Source organism: Centroberyx affinis, unplaced genomic scaffold, assembly GCF_046629955.1.
Source record: "Centroberyx affinis isolate AG114_WGS23_722 - 3 ecotype Tasmania unplaced genomic scaffold, CSIRO-AGI_Caff_v1 ptg003428l_1, whole genome shotgun sequence".
In the NCBI taxonomy this organism is placed as follows: domain Eukaryota; kingdom Metazoa; phylum Chordata; class Actinopteri; order Beryciformes; family Berycidae; genus Centroberyx; species Centroberyx affinis.
In genome coordinates, this window is record NW_027281401.1 from 22,031 (window position 1) to 37,402 (window position 15,372).

The window sequence follows — 15,372 nt, forward strand, 5'->3', positions numbered from 1 at the left end:
ACAAGGCAGGATTTTCCTAATAGAGTGAGGCCCGGCCGGCATGGGGCACGGCAGATACAGTAGTAGAGATATTTTTTTTTACTCATTTTGCTATACGCCTATACCCTTTTGATGTACACAGAAATGTAGCCCTAGGGGAAAATAAAAATGAGGATAAACTGTGACCTCTAGTCGGTTATCATCACAAGGCAATGTAAACAAAACAAAAACATGCTTTTTCCTATAAGATTCCACATCTTCATATACTTGCTATGATATATGCTATGGGTTTATGTCATTAAGATTCATCTTCAGCCTAAAAGGAGGGTAAATTCCATTTTGCAAATAAAAAGGAGGGTAAAACTGAGTTTAGGTGGGTTTTGCCTCCACTACATCCCTGGTCATGCCATTATATCTAGCCACTCTCTCCCTCTCTCTCTCTCTCACACACACACACACACACACACACACACGCCCCAACACCAAAAAAAACCCACTAGTGATAACAGTATAATATAGGGATCTTCAGTGTGTTTGTGATAAGTTTAGCGACCATATTGCAATTTATTGTATTTTTTTTAATCTATGTTATTATTATGGATTTTCTACAAGCTGCAAAATATTTTGGCTTGACACACACATACAAACACACATACACACACACACACATAGTGGGAGCATTGAGTGAAAGTACAGGGCTGGTGAAGGACTAATCACTGTTTAATTTTCTCCTCCACAGCATAAGGCTGAGCTGCAGCCCACTCTGCAGTCTGAGGGGGCGAGTCTGCACATGAAGGTGTTGAAGAGCTCCTTGTCTTTACAGGAGACAGGAAAGGAGGGCGTGTGGTGAACCGGGCCCCCGCGAGCGGCTCTCCTGATCTGTAATTATTCATGAGGGTGCATCCAACCGTGAGGCCTGCTTGGGCAGAAAATGTCCGTCTCGGGTCAAATGAGGGAACAGTTCACCAGCTCTACCTTTGCTCACCTGGGTCTGCAGGCTCGGTCCCACTTTGATGTGGCAGTTACAGCCGATGGTTTTGGATTTATGGATCAAGTCTGTCTCTGGGTTTTGTTTTGCCCTGTTTAACTGTTGTTTACGTGGACTTACACTTAGTTGGTGTTCTATTCATGTGCATAGGCTATTGAAGAACTGCCTTTAGGTTTCAGCATTTTAAAGGATATTTTTCCAGCTAAGGAAACTCCCTCCTACCCAGACATACAGTGCACTCGCATGTAATTACTGCAGGCACTCCACCATAAAGGTAGTGAATATTTTATTACATAGCACACAGACAGCTTGTCTTGATTTTAATGTATAATGGGCTACAATTTGAAAAACTGTCTGACTGCTGCTAAACGTAACTGCTGTACAATTCTACACTGCCTGCCTCCGAGGTGATGATACATACATCAATAGAAAACAACATTCAACACCATCTATGGAGAAACAAGGCACACACTCAGCGTTACAAGTGCAAAATACATTTAAGAGAACATGGAGAACAAAATACACAACTGGTATTATAAATAGGCATAAATCAAATATACTTAAATAAGACTTTTACATCAAACCTAACAATAGTCAAGAGGGTGAGAGAAACTACACAGAAAAATAAAGGTGCAAACTGGAACTGAAAATGGTTCTTCAGCCATAGAACCATTTCTGGTTCCTCAAAGAACCTTTCAGACCAAGGTTCTTTGAAGAACCATTTCTGCACTCCTTTGCATAGACAGCTACATTGTGTTTTTGTTTATCTGCCCATGTATAGCCTCATTTGCAATTGCACAATATATACTATGGAGGAATTGCCATCACCCACCATCCAATAACTAAGAATTACAAACCTTTTAATATCCCAAAGAGCCATATAAGGTTCTTTATTTTTGGCTGGACCGCAACAGCGGGGCCAGCCCTATAAACGCAAATGTCTGTCACTCACTGACTGACTGACTGACTGAGTGATCAAGTTACACCATTGTTTGGCCGTGGCACGTGGCACATCATAGGATCACAGAGCCAGAAATGTAAGTTTCATTTTCTCCGCCATCTTGTTTGTCCGCTGAGATCGGGAGCCCGTTTCTCCCACACAGTAAGCAGGCTGACCAATATCATGCATGTAAGCTGAAGCTAACTGAAGCTAACTGAAGCTAAAGTAGAATCTATACAATTATATCATATCGCCATTTATTTCGGTGCATATGCGCGAGCTCAGTCCACCTGAAGCCCTCTGTTCTGTCGGCGGAGAGAGAGACACAGACAAGCATGGAAGTTTCGCCGCGCCGAGGGCTTACTGCCGACCTTCCCGGACTTTCCCGGGGCCACGGTTCCGGCCAGTGCTGATAGATGGGCGCCGATTTGTTCCCGGTGATCCAGCCGAGATTTCGGCGGGGGTCCCGAAGGTGATGCGTCACCGGGTGTCCGGCGAACAGCGTTTTCGGCACCGATGGGTACCACAGCGACTGCCGCTTGGATCGGGAGGATCAATGCGGGCCGTGGGCGCGGTGGAGACGACAGCGGCGGAGAGAGGAGACGGGGCGCACTGGAACGGAGATCAGTATGATGTATGGACTATTATTCTGTGTATTAACAGTCTACAGCGGAGTTAGTTACACCATTGGTCGGCCGTGGCACATGGCACACTCATACACGGTCCAGCCATATACTAGGTTTTGACGTAGTCTTGTTCTGTGTGTATCTCAAATGACACACAGTAATGGAGCAAAAGCTTCACTGAAGTTCTGCAATGTAACTGTGGGCCAGTATTTCTTTAAGTCACTCTTTAGTTTGACTTACATTTACATTTTAGGCATTTAGCTGACACTTTCATCTAGAGAGACTGAGGGTCCAATGTCTTACTCCAGGACACACTGACAGGACACTGTGACAGGACAGTGTGTGTGTTGTTGGGACTGAGCCTGTCCCTCACTGCAGGTCCAGGTACTGAGGCAGCACATTGTTCCAGAACTGCTGCTCCCCCGCTGCCCTCTGCTTCGTCCTGGGAGCCGGTTTGGGGGTTTCTCTCTGTTGCCTCCCTCTGCTGTCTGGAGGAGCTGCTTTAGGTGGCAATTTCTGTGCCTTCTTCCTTTTTGCTTGTGTTGTTTTGACCTCTTCTTCCTCCTCTTCTTCTTCTCCCTCTTCTTCTTCCTCCTCCTCCTCCTCTTCTTCCTCCTCCTCATCTTCTTCGTCTCCTTCTCCCTCTTCTTCTCCCTCCTCCTCTTCCTCTTCTTCCTCCACTTTGGGATTTCCTTCTTTTTCTTTCTCCTCTTCCTCCTCTTCTTCTTCTTCTTCCACCTCTTCCTCGCTCTCCTGTTCCTCTTCAGCCAGCTTCTCAGTTTGTTCAGCCTTTGCCACATTGTCTTTTTCCTCATTCTCTTCTTCTTCTCCCTCCTCGCCCTCTGCTTCCTCTTCCTGGTCTTTGTTCTCTTCTACCTCGGCTCCATCTTCTTTCTCCTTAGCCTCTTCCTCATTTTTCTCATCATCATCTCCCTCGTCTCTTTTCTCTCCTTCAATTCCTTCCTCTTTTGGCTCTTCTCTCTGATTTTCCCTCTCTCTTTCCCTCTCTTTCTTAATGTCACCCTCTCCCTCATCTGTTTCTTCTGCTTTTGTTTCATTCTCCTCTTCCTCATCTGCTTCCTCCCCCTCTTCTTCCTCGTCCCCTTCCTCCTCCTCTTCCTCATCACTCTCTACCGTTATCTCTTTATTATCCTTCATACTTTTCACCTTTCTTTCCGTTTCCTCTTCCTCTCCTTCCTCCTCTGCAGCCTCTTCCTCACCCTCCTCATCCTCATCTGTAGCCTCTTCCTCACCCTCTTCTTCCTCCTCTGCCTCTTCCTCACCCTCTTCTTCCTCCCCTGCAGCCTCTTCCTCACCCTCTTCTTCCTCATCTGCAGCCTCTTCCTCTTCCTCCTCATCTGCAGCCTCTTTATCACCCTCTTCTTCCTCATCTGCAGCCTTTTCATCATCCTCTTCTTCCTCATCTGCAGCCTCTTCATCACCCTCTTCTTCCTCATCTGCAGCGTCTTCATCACCCTCTTTTTCCTCATCTGCAGCATCTTCCTCACCGTCTTCTTCCTCATCTGCAGCATCTTCATCATCCTCTCCTTCCTCATCTGCAGCCTCTAAACCACCCTCTTCTTCCTCATCTGCAGCCTCTTCCTCAACTTCTTCCTCCTCTAATGAAGCCTGGCCCTCACCCTCTTCTTCCTCACCCTCTTCTTCCTCCTCTCTATCACTTTTTTCATCTTGCTCTCCCTCCTCTTCATCAGCCTCCCCCTCCTCCTCCCCTTCATTTTCCTCTTCCTCCACAGCTGCCTCATCCTCTCCACTCTCTTCATCCTTTTTCTCATCATCACCCTCTCCCTCTCCTTCACTCTTATCTGTCTCTTCATCTTCCTCTGACTCTTTCTCCTCATCATCACTTCCGGTGGAATCTTCATCCTCTCCTTCCTCCTCTGCTCCGCTCTCCCCCTCCTCCTCCTCGTTTTCTTCTTCTTCACTCTCGTCACTCTTTGCAGACTCCGACTCTGCTGCGTCACTTCCTTCACCGTCCTCCGCTTCTGATTCTTCGCTCTTGCTGCCCGATTCTGTACCACTTTCATTTTCGTCATCATCGCTCACTCTGCTTTCTTCCTCTTCCTCTTTATTATCTCCTTCACTGGAGTCTTCCTCACTCCCCCCTTCCTCCTCCTCCTCCTCTCCTGCTTCACTCACCTCGGAGTCACTCCCTCCTTCGCCTGTTCCCTCACTGCTTTCTTCGCCCTTTTCTTCTCCCTCTTCTTCCTCCCCCTCAACACTTGCCTCAGCATCGCTGTCGTCACTCTTCTTGCGACTCTCGTCTTCTCCCTCATCGCTTGAGTCTGTTTCCTCCTCACCTTCTTCCCCCTCAGTTGACTTGTTGTCCTCTTCCTCACCCTCCCCACCGCTCCCAGAATCGCTGTTTTCTTCGGCTTCTATCTCATCACTCCCTTCACTTCTCTCTTCCTCCTCCTCCTCTTTGTCCTCCACGCTAGTTCCACTCTCTCCCTCTTCCTTCTCCTCCTCATTCTCTGTTCCCCCTCCTTCATCCTCCTCATTCTCTGTTCCCCCTCCTTCATCCTCCTCATTCTCTGTTCCTCCACCCTCGTCCTCCTCATCCTCTTCTCCCACGTCCTCATCTGAAACCTTGCTAACTTTGTCATCTTCATCCTCCTCTTCTCCATGTTCTTGTTGGGAACTCTCCACGTCTGTGCCGCTGTTCTTCCCCTCCGTTTGTGAAACCTCTTCATCCTCTATCTGTGAACTTTGATCTCTGCTTCTCTCATCCTCATCCACCTCTGCCTGACCTCTTGACCTATCGCTCACTGCAGCCTGCTGGGAGATGTCCCTCCTCTCTGCTTCTTGTTCTGACGTCTCCTGAGCGGCATGAGTCAAAAACGAATGCGAGGAGGCCGAGGAGAGGGAAGGCTTCGTGATTGCGCTCTGCTTTCTGAAGCGCTCAGCTCGACCGGATCTCTTGGGCGGTGTGGGGGTCGCCGCCGTGTCGCTGTCAGACTGGAAATCCTTCACACTTGTCACCGCCTCACTCAGGACCCCCATGGCCGCAGCTGCCATCCCCACGGCCGGAAGAAGAGAGGCTGCATCACTGAGAATTTCCCCCCATTTTGGTTTATTATCTTCAGTCAGGCGCTGAGTATCCTCTCCTGAGAGCTTCAGTTTGTCTCCCGCAGAAACAAGCAGATCCTTCTCAGCAGGTTCACTGACTGAAATCACCCGTGTTTTCCTGGGGCTCTGTGAGGAAGAGGGGTCGCTCATCAATTCAATGGGTTTATTTTGGCTGGAAACTTCAATCGGCTTGCTTCTCGCCTTCCTCGGAGTGGCCTTCATATTATCTTCAATGTCTAGATCTCTGATTTTTGCGGGTGTGCTCGCTGTTTCATTGTGTTCAGCTTCACTTGTAACTGTGCTTTCTTCCCATTCTGCTGGCTCTGGCTTTCCTTTTGCCGTCATTTTATTTTCAGATTCGTTTGCCTCCTCGTTTCCCTTTAGTCCAGTGCTACCAACTTCAAGTATCTTCTGCTGGTCTACAGGTTTACCTTTCATTTTTTGAGTGGTAGTCTTGGCAGAGCTTAACTCATTTTCTACATCCTTTCCTTTGCTTCTACCTTTAACTGGAGTAAACGCTGCAGGCTTACTCTGAACTTTGACTGGAGTGGATTTGGCTTCTTGTGACTTCCCTTTAACCTTCACAGGCGTAGATTTCATACCTGCAGGTTTACTGCTTTTAACCTTAATAGGTGTGGTGATGATTTGTTTTGATCCACTTTTTACCTTTTTGACTGGTGTAGATTTAACCCCCTGCGGTTTATGTAGATCTTTTGTTGGAGTTGATTTGACTCTGGTAGATTTGATTTCAGTGATTTTACTTTGGACTTCCTCTGTAACATTTTCTATGTATGTCGAACTTTTAGTTTGGCCAGATGCGCTGGCCACTTCACTTCCTTCAGTGTCCTTGACCCCAGCGGATATTTTGTCCACAGGTTGACTTTTCACTTCCACATTTGATGCTTGAGTTTTCTCCTTTTTTGGTGTGCCTGCTATCCCTTTCAAGTCTTTATCCATATAAGAACTGACTGTTACAGGCTCTTTGTTTATGTTACTTTCTTTAAAATTTCCTTTTCTCACAGCACTTTCCTTCATTTCAGTCAGTTTCTGCTGCGCCTCAGTCAGTGTCTTCCGGCCAGGTTTTGGAGTTCTTCGGTTAGATTCGGACAACCTGCTTTTATCATGTTTTGTTGTGCCAGGTACATGAGAGAGCTCCCTTTGAGCTTGTTTGCCAGCTTGAGTTTTGATTTTAGTGGGCTTAACCTGCTTGGTAATGTTCTCCTTGCCTTTAGATGCGACTTGGGAGTTCTTCAGACTCTTGGCGCTCTTTAGTGGAGAGACTTCACTCTTTAAGGAGAGCGAGCTGGAGCCTCTCAGGAGCTCTGTGGGTAGGGCCTTGTGAGCAGTTAACTCTGTCTTCCCTTTGGACTGGACTGGTTCTGCCTCTTCTGCAGTTTTCCTAAGAGCTCTACCCTTTTTTTTCTTTTCCTAGAAAGAGTCAGACAGAAAATAGGGATTCAGAGAAATGGACATGAAAATAATACCAAGGGAATGCACAGGAAAAAAGGTCATAGGCCGGACAATACAGTGTGATATAAAGGGAAAGTAAACTGAGGAACAGGCAGCGATTTTGCTGTCCCTAACAGCACAGACACACACACACACACATTATCTCATACAAGCAAACCAGCAGACTTCAGCTTTTAACAGTCTCAGACTGACTTCATATATTAATTTATACATTGTATGTGTACCTACTAATTTAAGGATGTGGTTTCTTGCTCAGTAACATTCCTACAGTAAAAAATGCATTTCACATACATTTCTATGAAGGTATTATTGGAGCAAAATAACTGAGCACCTGTGACAGTGGAATTTGTAGTTGTAGAAAATAGTCACACGTGTGTATCACACCTGTAGAATATTTTCTCACAAAAACATTTTTTTTCTTGGATATTTTTCTAGCACAAACACAAGTCAATCACTACAACTGCTTCAATCTGCCGCTACGAGTCTCAAATGCTGTTTTTTCGCTCACAAATGACAAGTTCCGCGCGCTCTCACTTTTGCACCACATATCTCAGTGAAATGTGGATTTGATGATTTGTGCACCTGTAGGCGTAGTGGCCAAGCTCGGTATTGCAAGTCACGTGACGCCATGGGGCCCAAAAAGACTTTGTCCCATAGAGATACATGGGAAAAGTGCGGAGCCCCTAAAGTCCCGAAAAGAGATATTTTTTTATCTTGTGCGCACAAGTTAATTATCTTGTGTGCACAAGATGATATTTTTTTATCTTGTGCGCACAAAATAAAAAAATATCTCCTTTCGGGACTTTAGGGGCTCCGTAGAGAAGAAACGGCTGTAAAACTCCGGGAAAATTTTTCTGGGTATCGCACAAAGTCAAAATGGAGTCTTTGTATTATCAATTTTTAAATCAGTGGGTTAATTTTTCTTTGGAAGCCACCAAGAGCCGTATAAAGCTGTATTTTCTGGAGCTCCATGAACGCACGTCTAGGCTACTAGTTTGATCACATACAGCTAACAGCCTCTGCTAACAATCAGCTAGCTGTATAGCTTGTCAACAGTGGAAGTAAAGCGGTACAGCTTTATACGGCTCTTGGTGGCTTCCAAAGAAAAATTAACCCAATGATTTAAAAATTGATAATTCAAAGACTCCATTTTGAAAAAATTCCTGGAGTTTTACAGGCGTTTCTTTTCCCATGTACCTCTATGGGAAAAAGTCTTTTTGGGTCCGATGGTGTCGCGTGACTTGCAATACCGAGCTTGGCCACTACGCCTACAGGTGCACAAATCATCAAATCCACATTTCACTGAGATATGTGGTGCAAAAGTGAGAGCGCGTGGAACTTGTCATTTGTGAGCAAAAAACAGCATTTGAGACTCATAGCAGCAGATTCAAGCAGTTGTAGTGATTGACTTGTGTTTGTGCTAGAAAAATATCCAAGAAAAATGTATTTGTATTTGTGAGAAAATATTCTACAGGTGTGCAACTCTCATTGCTTGAATTCACATACTGATTTGCGGATGTGCAAATTTTGTCCATGACTTCACATTATTTGATACGGGTGTGTGAATGTGTTTTGCACCATATTCACTGCAGCAACTGTAGCAAAAATGAGTTTCTTAATTTGTGATTCGTAGAATAGGATTTGTGCACCTGTAAATGAAGAATTTGAGAAGGTGTTATGTTTCAAAATATACAAACATGTAGATGACATTAATTCAAAATGTGGCCCGAATATATTTTGACTGTAGTTGTAGATATACAGTACAGTATGTTGTCAACAGTGCATAAGAAGAACATGTATTTCCAGTGTCCAATATGTATTTAGAATAAATGCCATTTGCAAAATACATTTTGGCCCATTCTTGTATATTTTGAAACAAATCTCTAAAATTATTTTGACGTGGTAAAATGATGGGGGGTTTTTTCAGTAGAAGCAGATTTAACTGTTAGAACAACAATATCACTGTATTCACAGCACATGTCTGCATGGTGGGCATACAGTACATAACAAATGTCATCACAGGCTTAAAAGCAGATGTTGGTGGGAGGAGAGAGAACCATGGTGACGATGAAGAAAAGAAGATAAATCCTTTATATTTCCATCTGCGCTGGAGGAAAACATAATGTGGTTAATTGGGGGTCAGTGAGGTGTGATTTAAAAGCAGCCTGTTTTAATCACTGTCACAACAAGCTTTATACCACCACAAGGTATTTTAAAGCAAATTCATTAACACATGCACATTCATTAGAATGTAACACATTGATTTATTTCATAATCCATCACGTAGCGTACCTCTCTAGAAATATTCAGTGAATTATTCTCTCTAAAACACATTCATGGCTGCACCTGTGTGAGCACACAGACACACATGCACACACACACACACAAACAAACACGCATACAAGCCTGTATTTAACACTACAGCTTAGCCAAGAAGGAGATACTGGGCTCCACAGTGCTGCACTGTGACACAGAACAACGCAGGAGACTCCTTCACAGCTTGCTTCATCACTGGCTATGGAAACACTGATGAAATGTGGCAACATTCCTGCCAACTTTTCCAACGCATTGGAACGCATTGGCGTGTGTTTGTCTGTGTTTGTTTATGTGTGTGTGTGTGTGTGTGTGTGTGTGTGTGTGTGTGTGCATGATTGCGTGTGTGTGAGGGTTGAGCTCCAACACATTTGTTTATTGGCAGGAGCAATCCTAATCTCTGGGTCTGTTTTGAGGAGATTTATTACATACTTTCTTGGAAAAACAAGTGAATGTGGGACAAAACTGCAGAGACCAAAAGACCAAGTTGAATTAAAATTGATGGTTCAACATTTCGCCTCAGTGTTGCACCAAGTGGAAAATGTCTCCACAAACACATACACATACACACACATGTGCCTACACACACATACACACACACTTGCATGCTGAGCTATGCACATTTTCCTGGAAAAGTCAGTGAGCCTTCAGCGTTGCTGCTTCCTGCCCTGGAGTGCACTTAATCTAGACCAAAACCAGGGAGCCTGAAGAGCAAAATAATGTACTGCAGTGACGCAATATATGGACAATTACTGTATTTCTCTACCCTATCAAAGACAAAGCACACTGCAAACAGCTATTAAAAATCACTGTTCTCACCATATTTAGCAAAATGTCATAGTCGACTCCTTTCTCAGAGATATTTTCCTCCACATCTTCAATGACCTTTTGTTTTGGAAGGGATTCAACCTCTGAAATAAAAAAACATGACAGACAAGACATTGCTAAATCAGGATTCACCAAAGTAGCATCTCTATATTTTCAGTCATGGGATTGCAAGGTAAACCTCAGCTCAGCTAGAGATTCCAGTAAGCTGCTAAAATTGTAGGTTGAAAATACCTGTTTGTGGCGAGGCAGGATGTTCCACGATGTAATTCTGCTCTTCCTCTCTCGGATGTTTATCGGAGACATGGCTGATGGGGCCGGTGGGGCCGGGGGACTCCTCAGGCCAGAGCTGAGGTGATGTTCTGCTGCTTAAGGCCTTTCTGGCTGCTGCCTTTGGGTACAGTGTTTTTTTGGCATTTGTCCTTGGGGTCACTGGGGTGCTGGGGCTGCGTTGAGGTGTGGACTTAGGGGACAGGAAGGGAGAAGACAACTCTTTGGATTTAGATTTAGAAGAGGCTGGAGTGGAGGCTTTACTCTGAAACGGGGATCTCGGGATTGGAGAGGGGTAGGAAGGGACGGGGCTTGTGCACTTAGGGGATAACATTGGACTCTGTGTGGATTTGGATAGAGGTTTTGGGGAGAGCGGTGGGCTTGGAGTTGCTTTTGATTGTGGTTTGGGGGATGATGAAGGGGTAGTAACATCCTTTGACGACCTTTTAGAGTTTTGGATATTTCTGGACGTTGGCAAAGAGGTGTTAAGGAAGCCAGAATGTAGAGGCGGGAGGTTCTGAAACATTTCTCCAAACTGCTCCACAGAACTTTCCTGAATCACAGAGGCAAAAAAAAACAGCAAAACTTTACTGAATAAGAGTGGCAGTACAGTACAGCTATGGAGCTCCCCCAACCAGTCAGCTAGTGGCACTGCTACACAGCAGCAATATGGGGGAACACTGCTCCCTACTGGAAGTAAAGAGTGACTAGCCTACAATTATCCATGACTGAAACTAGAAACTTTGCTGAAATTAAAGACCCCATGAAATGGCATCGTTACTTCCTTGATTTGGATGTTGGGGCGGGACATAACACAGTGAGGGATCATTCAAAAGTCAGGGGGTCATTCAATGGGTCAGGGAGAGAAAGGCAATTTTATGTGATGGGAGGGGTGCGGAGGGGCGAGACTGTTGAAACATCTGATGGTTTTATTGGTTAGAAATGTATATTTACGCCTACTAGTGCAGCATGAGGTCACCATGAAATGGGAGTTCATTTCATGGGGACTTTAAATCATGACCACAGCTGACCACAATTACAGTTAAATACGTTTTTTACTTGTAAGCATCTGGTAATGTCAGGAATATGAGCACTAATGTGTAGCTCTTCACCTTTTCTCTGCGGCGGGCTCGAGCAGAGAGGGACAAGAGCGGGGGTGCGACTGGTGTGCTGGGAGCGATGGGAGCGTCCCGCAAGAGTATTTCTGTGTAAGTCAGCTCCAAAAGGTCCTCTGTGATGTTGCTGTCCTTCTCCATCACTTCTCCTCTGCTCTCTGGAGGTCTTGGTGCAGCCAGGACCAGCATGTGATCCCCACCGCAGGTCACCTGAACACAAAGGCACACCTGGATTCAGTTCACCATGTTAATGTATTTTGTTTTCTTACTTTTTTGATTGGAGGTTTGCTTCTTCATTCGCTCAATTTATTTTCACACATACGGTGTACAGCACTTGCACTGCATTCACTCACTAATTGAATGCTGTACTTGAGGAAGCGTGTGCAGAGAGTTGGGCTGAACTGGTTGATGAAGTTCTCCTCCCCTAACCCCAGCTTCCCATGGCGGTCATCACCAAAAGTGTAGAGCAGCCCGCTGTCTGTGGAGGAGGACAAATACATTATATAAGGTTGAAGGGTATGTTTACTTTACTGCTGCACTTATCAGGTGTGATGGCCTTGTAACTGTTGCATAGTGCTATACATTGGGGTTTTCCCTGACTGGCTGGGGTGGAAACGTAGCAGTGTTTCCAATGGGGAGGGGTGTTTCAACGTCTTCTAAAAATACATATGCAATATAAATAAAGACATTATTGTAATTAATTCACAAGTCTTCTGCAAGGATAGAATACAGTTTTCCATGACATTTTGGGATTTTGGGATTTTGGATATTTGATATTTTCACTTATGTGGTCAGAAAATCATGTGGAAAACCAAAAAGTTGAACAGCCAGGGCAGGGAAAACCAAGCTGAACACAATATATCATTATGACTACAGTAATCTTAATCGATTTTTTCATTGGGCCAAAATAGTACTGTATGTATTTCTTAATCTAAAGCATACTTGTGATCACAGCAGTGTGGCTCTCTCCACATGTGATGTGGCTGATGATGCCGTTACAAAAGTGCTCCACTGGTTTTGGCAGATCAGCCTCAAACAGAAATGTCCCATGGCCCAGCTGACCGTACTGACCCCTGCCAAATGTGTACACGTCCTCCTCTGGCACAGAAAACACACAGAAGGGTAACAGACAGGGGAAAATAGAGGTTGCAGTGTTCACAAGGTGAAAATTGAGTTCACTTACGAAATGCTTTACATTCGTTTTGAATAAACTAATTATATGAAGTTCACATTCACTCACATTCATTTCTGAAACAGTCCAGTCTTTAAAATGTCATCAACTTATCAACAAAGGACTTAACTTACATACTATCCTTTAAAAAAATACCAAAACATGTTTTAAGTTTGTGCTAGTGGTCATTTAGTAAGTAAAGGTGTCACTGTTTTCAAATGGTGGCTGTCTCATTTTGGGACAAAGCTCTTAATTTGTTAACCAACAGTCTCTCTGCATGATACCTGTGAGTGCCACAGTGTGCTCCCCGCCACAGGACACCTGGATGACACGACCCAGAATGCCCTGCACCCGCTGAGGGACTCTGTGATTGGCCAGTTGCTCTGGGTAGAGACCAAGCCTTCCATTTCCGCTCTCGCCAAATGTGTAGAGGTCTCCATCGACTGGGACAAGCCCAAGACAACACAGCAAGCATAATCAATTGAGTTAACGGTATTCAAAAGATTGATACTTTGTCAGCAAACGCTTTTCAGGATTATGTGCATCATGAAAGGTTTACACCAGGATGAAATGATTCACTGAAGTATGAGTGTCTCTTGTGTTGAGTTGTGTTGTGTTGTGTTGTGTTGTGTTGTGTTGTGTTGTGTTGTGCTGTGTTGTGTTGTGTTGTGCTGTGTTGTGTTGTGTTGTGTTGTGTTGTGTTGTGTTGTGTTGTGTTGTGTTGTGTTGTGTTGTGCTGTGTTGTGTTGTGTTGTGTTTTGTTGCGTTGTACCTGTGACAAATGCTGAGTGGTGGTACCCACAGGACATCCATGACACTGCTTGCCCCACGTTCACCTCTCTGGGTTCGGGTGCAAATCCCTCGTCCCCCAATCCAATCTGACCCACTGAGTTATCTCCCCACATGAACAGCCTCCCATCCTCTACCAACACACACAAACAGAGACGGTGGAAAACAAATGTCACACACACACACAATCATAAGTGCACACACACACACGCAGTTTGGGAATTTGTCCAGAACTAGATCCTGACTATCTATCACTGCTTGTCACCGTTCTAACCTGTTAAGGCAGCTGAGGTGTTGCATCCTGCAGAAAGCATTTTGATCGGTGCATGCTCACAGAAGGGGGGCAGCAGGTGAAAGGATGTAGTGTCGCTGCAATGACCCAAACCAAGCTGCCCCTCCTGGTTACTGCCAGCTCCATACACACTCCCCCTCCCTGGAAAGATGCAAAAGCTGAATGAAACACAGAAACAAACAACTCCCACTACCTCCTTTCATAGAAACATTTGTCAAGGAGAAACCAAATATTTGTTCTTCATCTTACATGTGCAGACGATTGTGTGATCTCTCCCACAAGCTGCAAGCTTCACCTTCTCAGACTTCAAGGCTGAAAGAGAAAAAACAAACTATTATTACCACTAAAACCATTTATTTTATTTTAATTATTTATTTTATTTAAAAACAAGAAGCAGAAGACATATGAAAAAAAGGTAGCAGTAGATAGAGCAGGGTAAGAGGTGGGTAATAAGTAATAAACATTATTACAACACAGCATAAAAGATTTAAAAAAATAAAATAAAATAAAATACTGAAATAAATGTTTCTCCCACCCAGGTGTATAGTAACTGACCTTTGACAGATGTAGGTTTGTTGGTAGTGGGCTTTACCCCCAGTCCCAGTTGACCCCAACTATTCCTACCAAACATGAGCAGCTTACCATTGCCTGCAGACACAGCAAGAATTATTAGAGACCTGGAAGATTTACTTACAGGAGGAATACACATTAATATGCATGACTGAACAGTATGTATTCATCATTAACATAGAGACAGGGTGTCCACCTGTGATGACAGCAGTGTGCTCTCCTCCACATGATATGTGCGCTGGATGGTCATTCTTCAACCAGAATTTACTAGGCACATTGTCAGCAAAACTGCTCTTTCCAAATGTGAAGATGGCTCCAGTTTCTGATGAGAAACGTATGATTCATTTTATAAAGCCAGAATAATTTATTATGACAATTGTAAGATTAATGCCCACTAACTAAATGTTCAAATGACTAAATGGCAACACAGTCTGACTAATGTTCTCTTAACTACTGCCGGCTAAATCCCAACCTGCTGTCAGATCTCTAGCCATTTAAGTAGCAGCAGCAAGCCAGAAATAGCAACAGGTTTACCACACACACACACACACACACACACACACACACACACACACACACACATACACACACACACAAACACACATAGAGGCCGCTCTAATTGATACTTGAGTACATTGGGCAGGTAAGAACCACGGATAAGCAGAGGGCTATGCCACATAATTTACATGTAGAAAATACTCTCACCGGGTATGTCAACATCGGTCTGTCCTGTCATCTCCAGTCCGTTATCCCTCTCACACCTCGCATCTCACCGTCTACCGGTGTCAGGTGAATGAATGAAACGTCAGAGGGGCTGAACCGGAAGAGGCATAATATCCTTTTGCCAACACAGTCCGTGGTAATAATGTTATAATAAATAACAGTATAATTAATAATATTGGTATAAATATAGGCAATTTCGTGAGCAAAACAGCGT

The 15,372-nt window shown here is 44.4% G+C and overlaps 1 protein-coding gene across 1 annotated transcript; it reads right to left on the bottom strand.

The window, feature by feature from the left end:
* Nucleotides 1-2,902: 2,902 nt before the first annotated feature.
* LOC139660947 (X-linked retinitis pigmentosa GTPase regulator-like) lies at nt 2,903-15,171 on the bottom strand. Its single transcript, XM_071539235.1, has 16 exons — nt 15,141-15,171; nt 14,632-14,757; nt 14,421-14,513; nt 14,115-14,177; nt 13,848-14,006; nt 13,557-13,706; nt 13,069-13,227; nt 12,556-12,711; nt 11,967-12,091; nt 11,611-11,823; nt 10,969-11,051; nt 10,662-10,776; nt 6,824-7,048; nt 4,333-5,746; nt 3,787-4,287; nt 2,903-3,171 (listed from the first exon to the last, which is right to left on the bottom strand). Exons 1-16 carry the CDS (start codon nt 15,169-15,171, stop codon nt 2,903-2,905), a joined length of 3,882 nt encoding a protein of 1,293 aa, XP_071395336.1.
* Between the last annotated feature and the right edge of the window lie 201 nt (nt 15,172-15,372).

Bases quoted from the DNA above. Each gene is read 5' to 3' on its own strand.
- LOC139660947 (XM_071539235.1), bottom strand. From the start codon at position 15,171: ATGACAGGACAGACCGATGTTGACATACCCG. The intron at 14,178-14,420 runs GTCAGTTACTAT...TTTCTCTTTCAG, and splicing joins CAAACCTACATCTGTCAAAG to CCTTGAAGTCTGAGAAGGTG. The intron at 11,052-11,610 runs GTGAAGAGCTAC...TCTGTGATTCAG, and splicing joins GAGCCCGCCGCAGAGAAAAG to GAAAGTTCTGTGGAGCAGTT.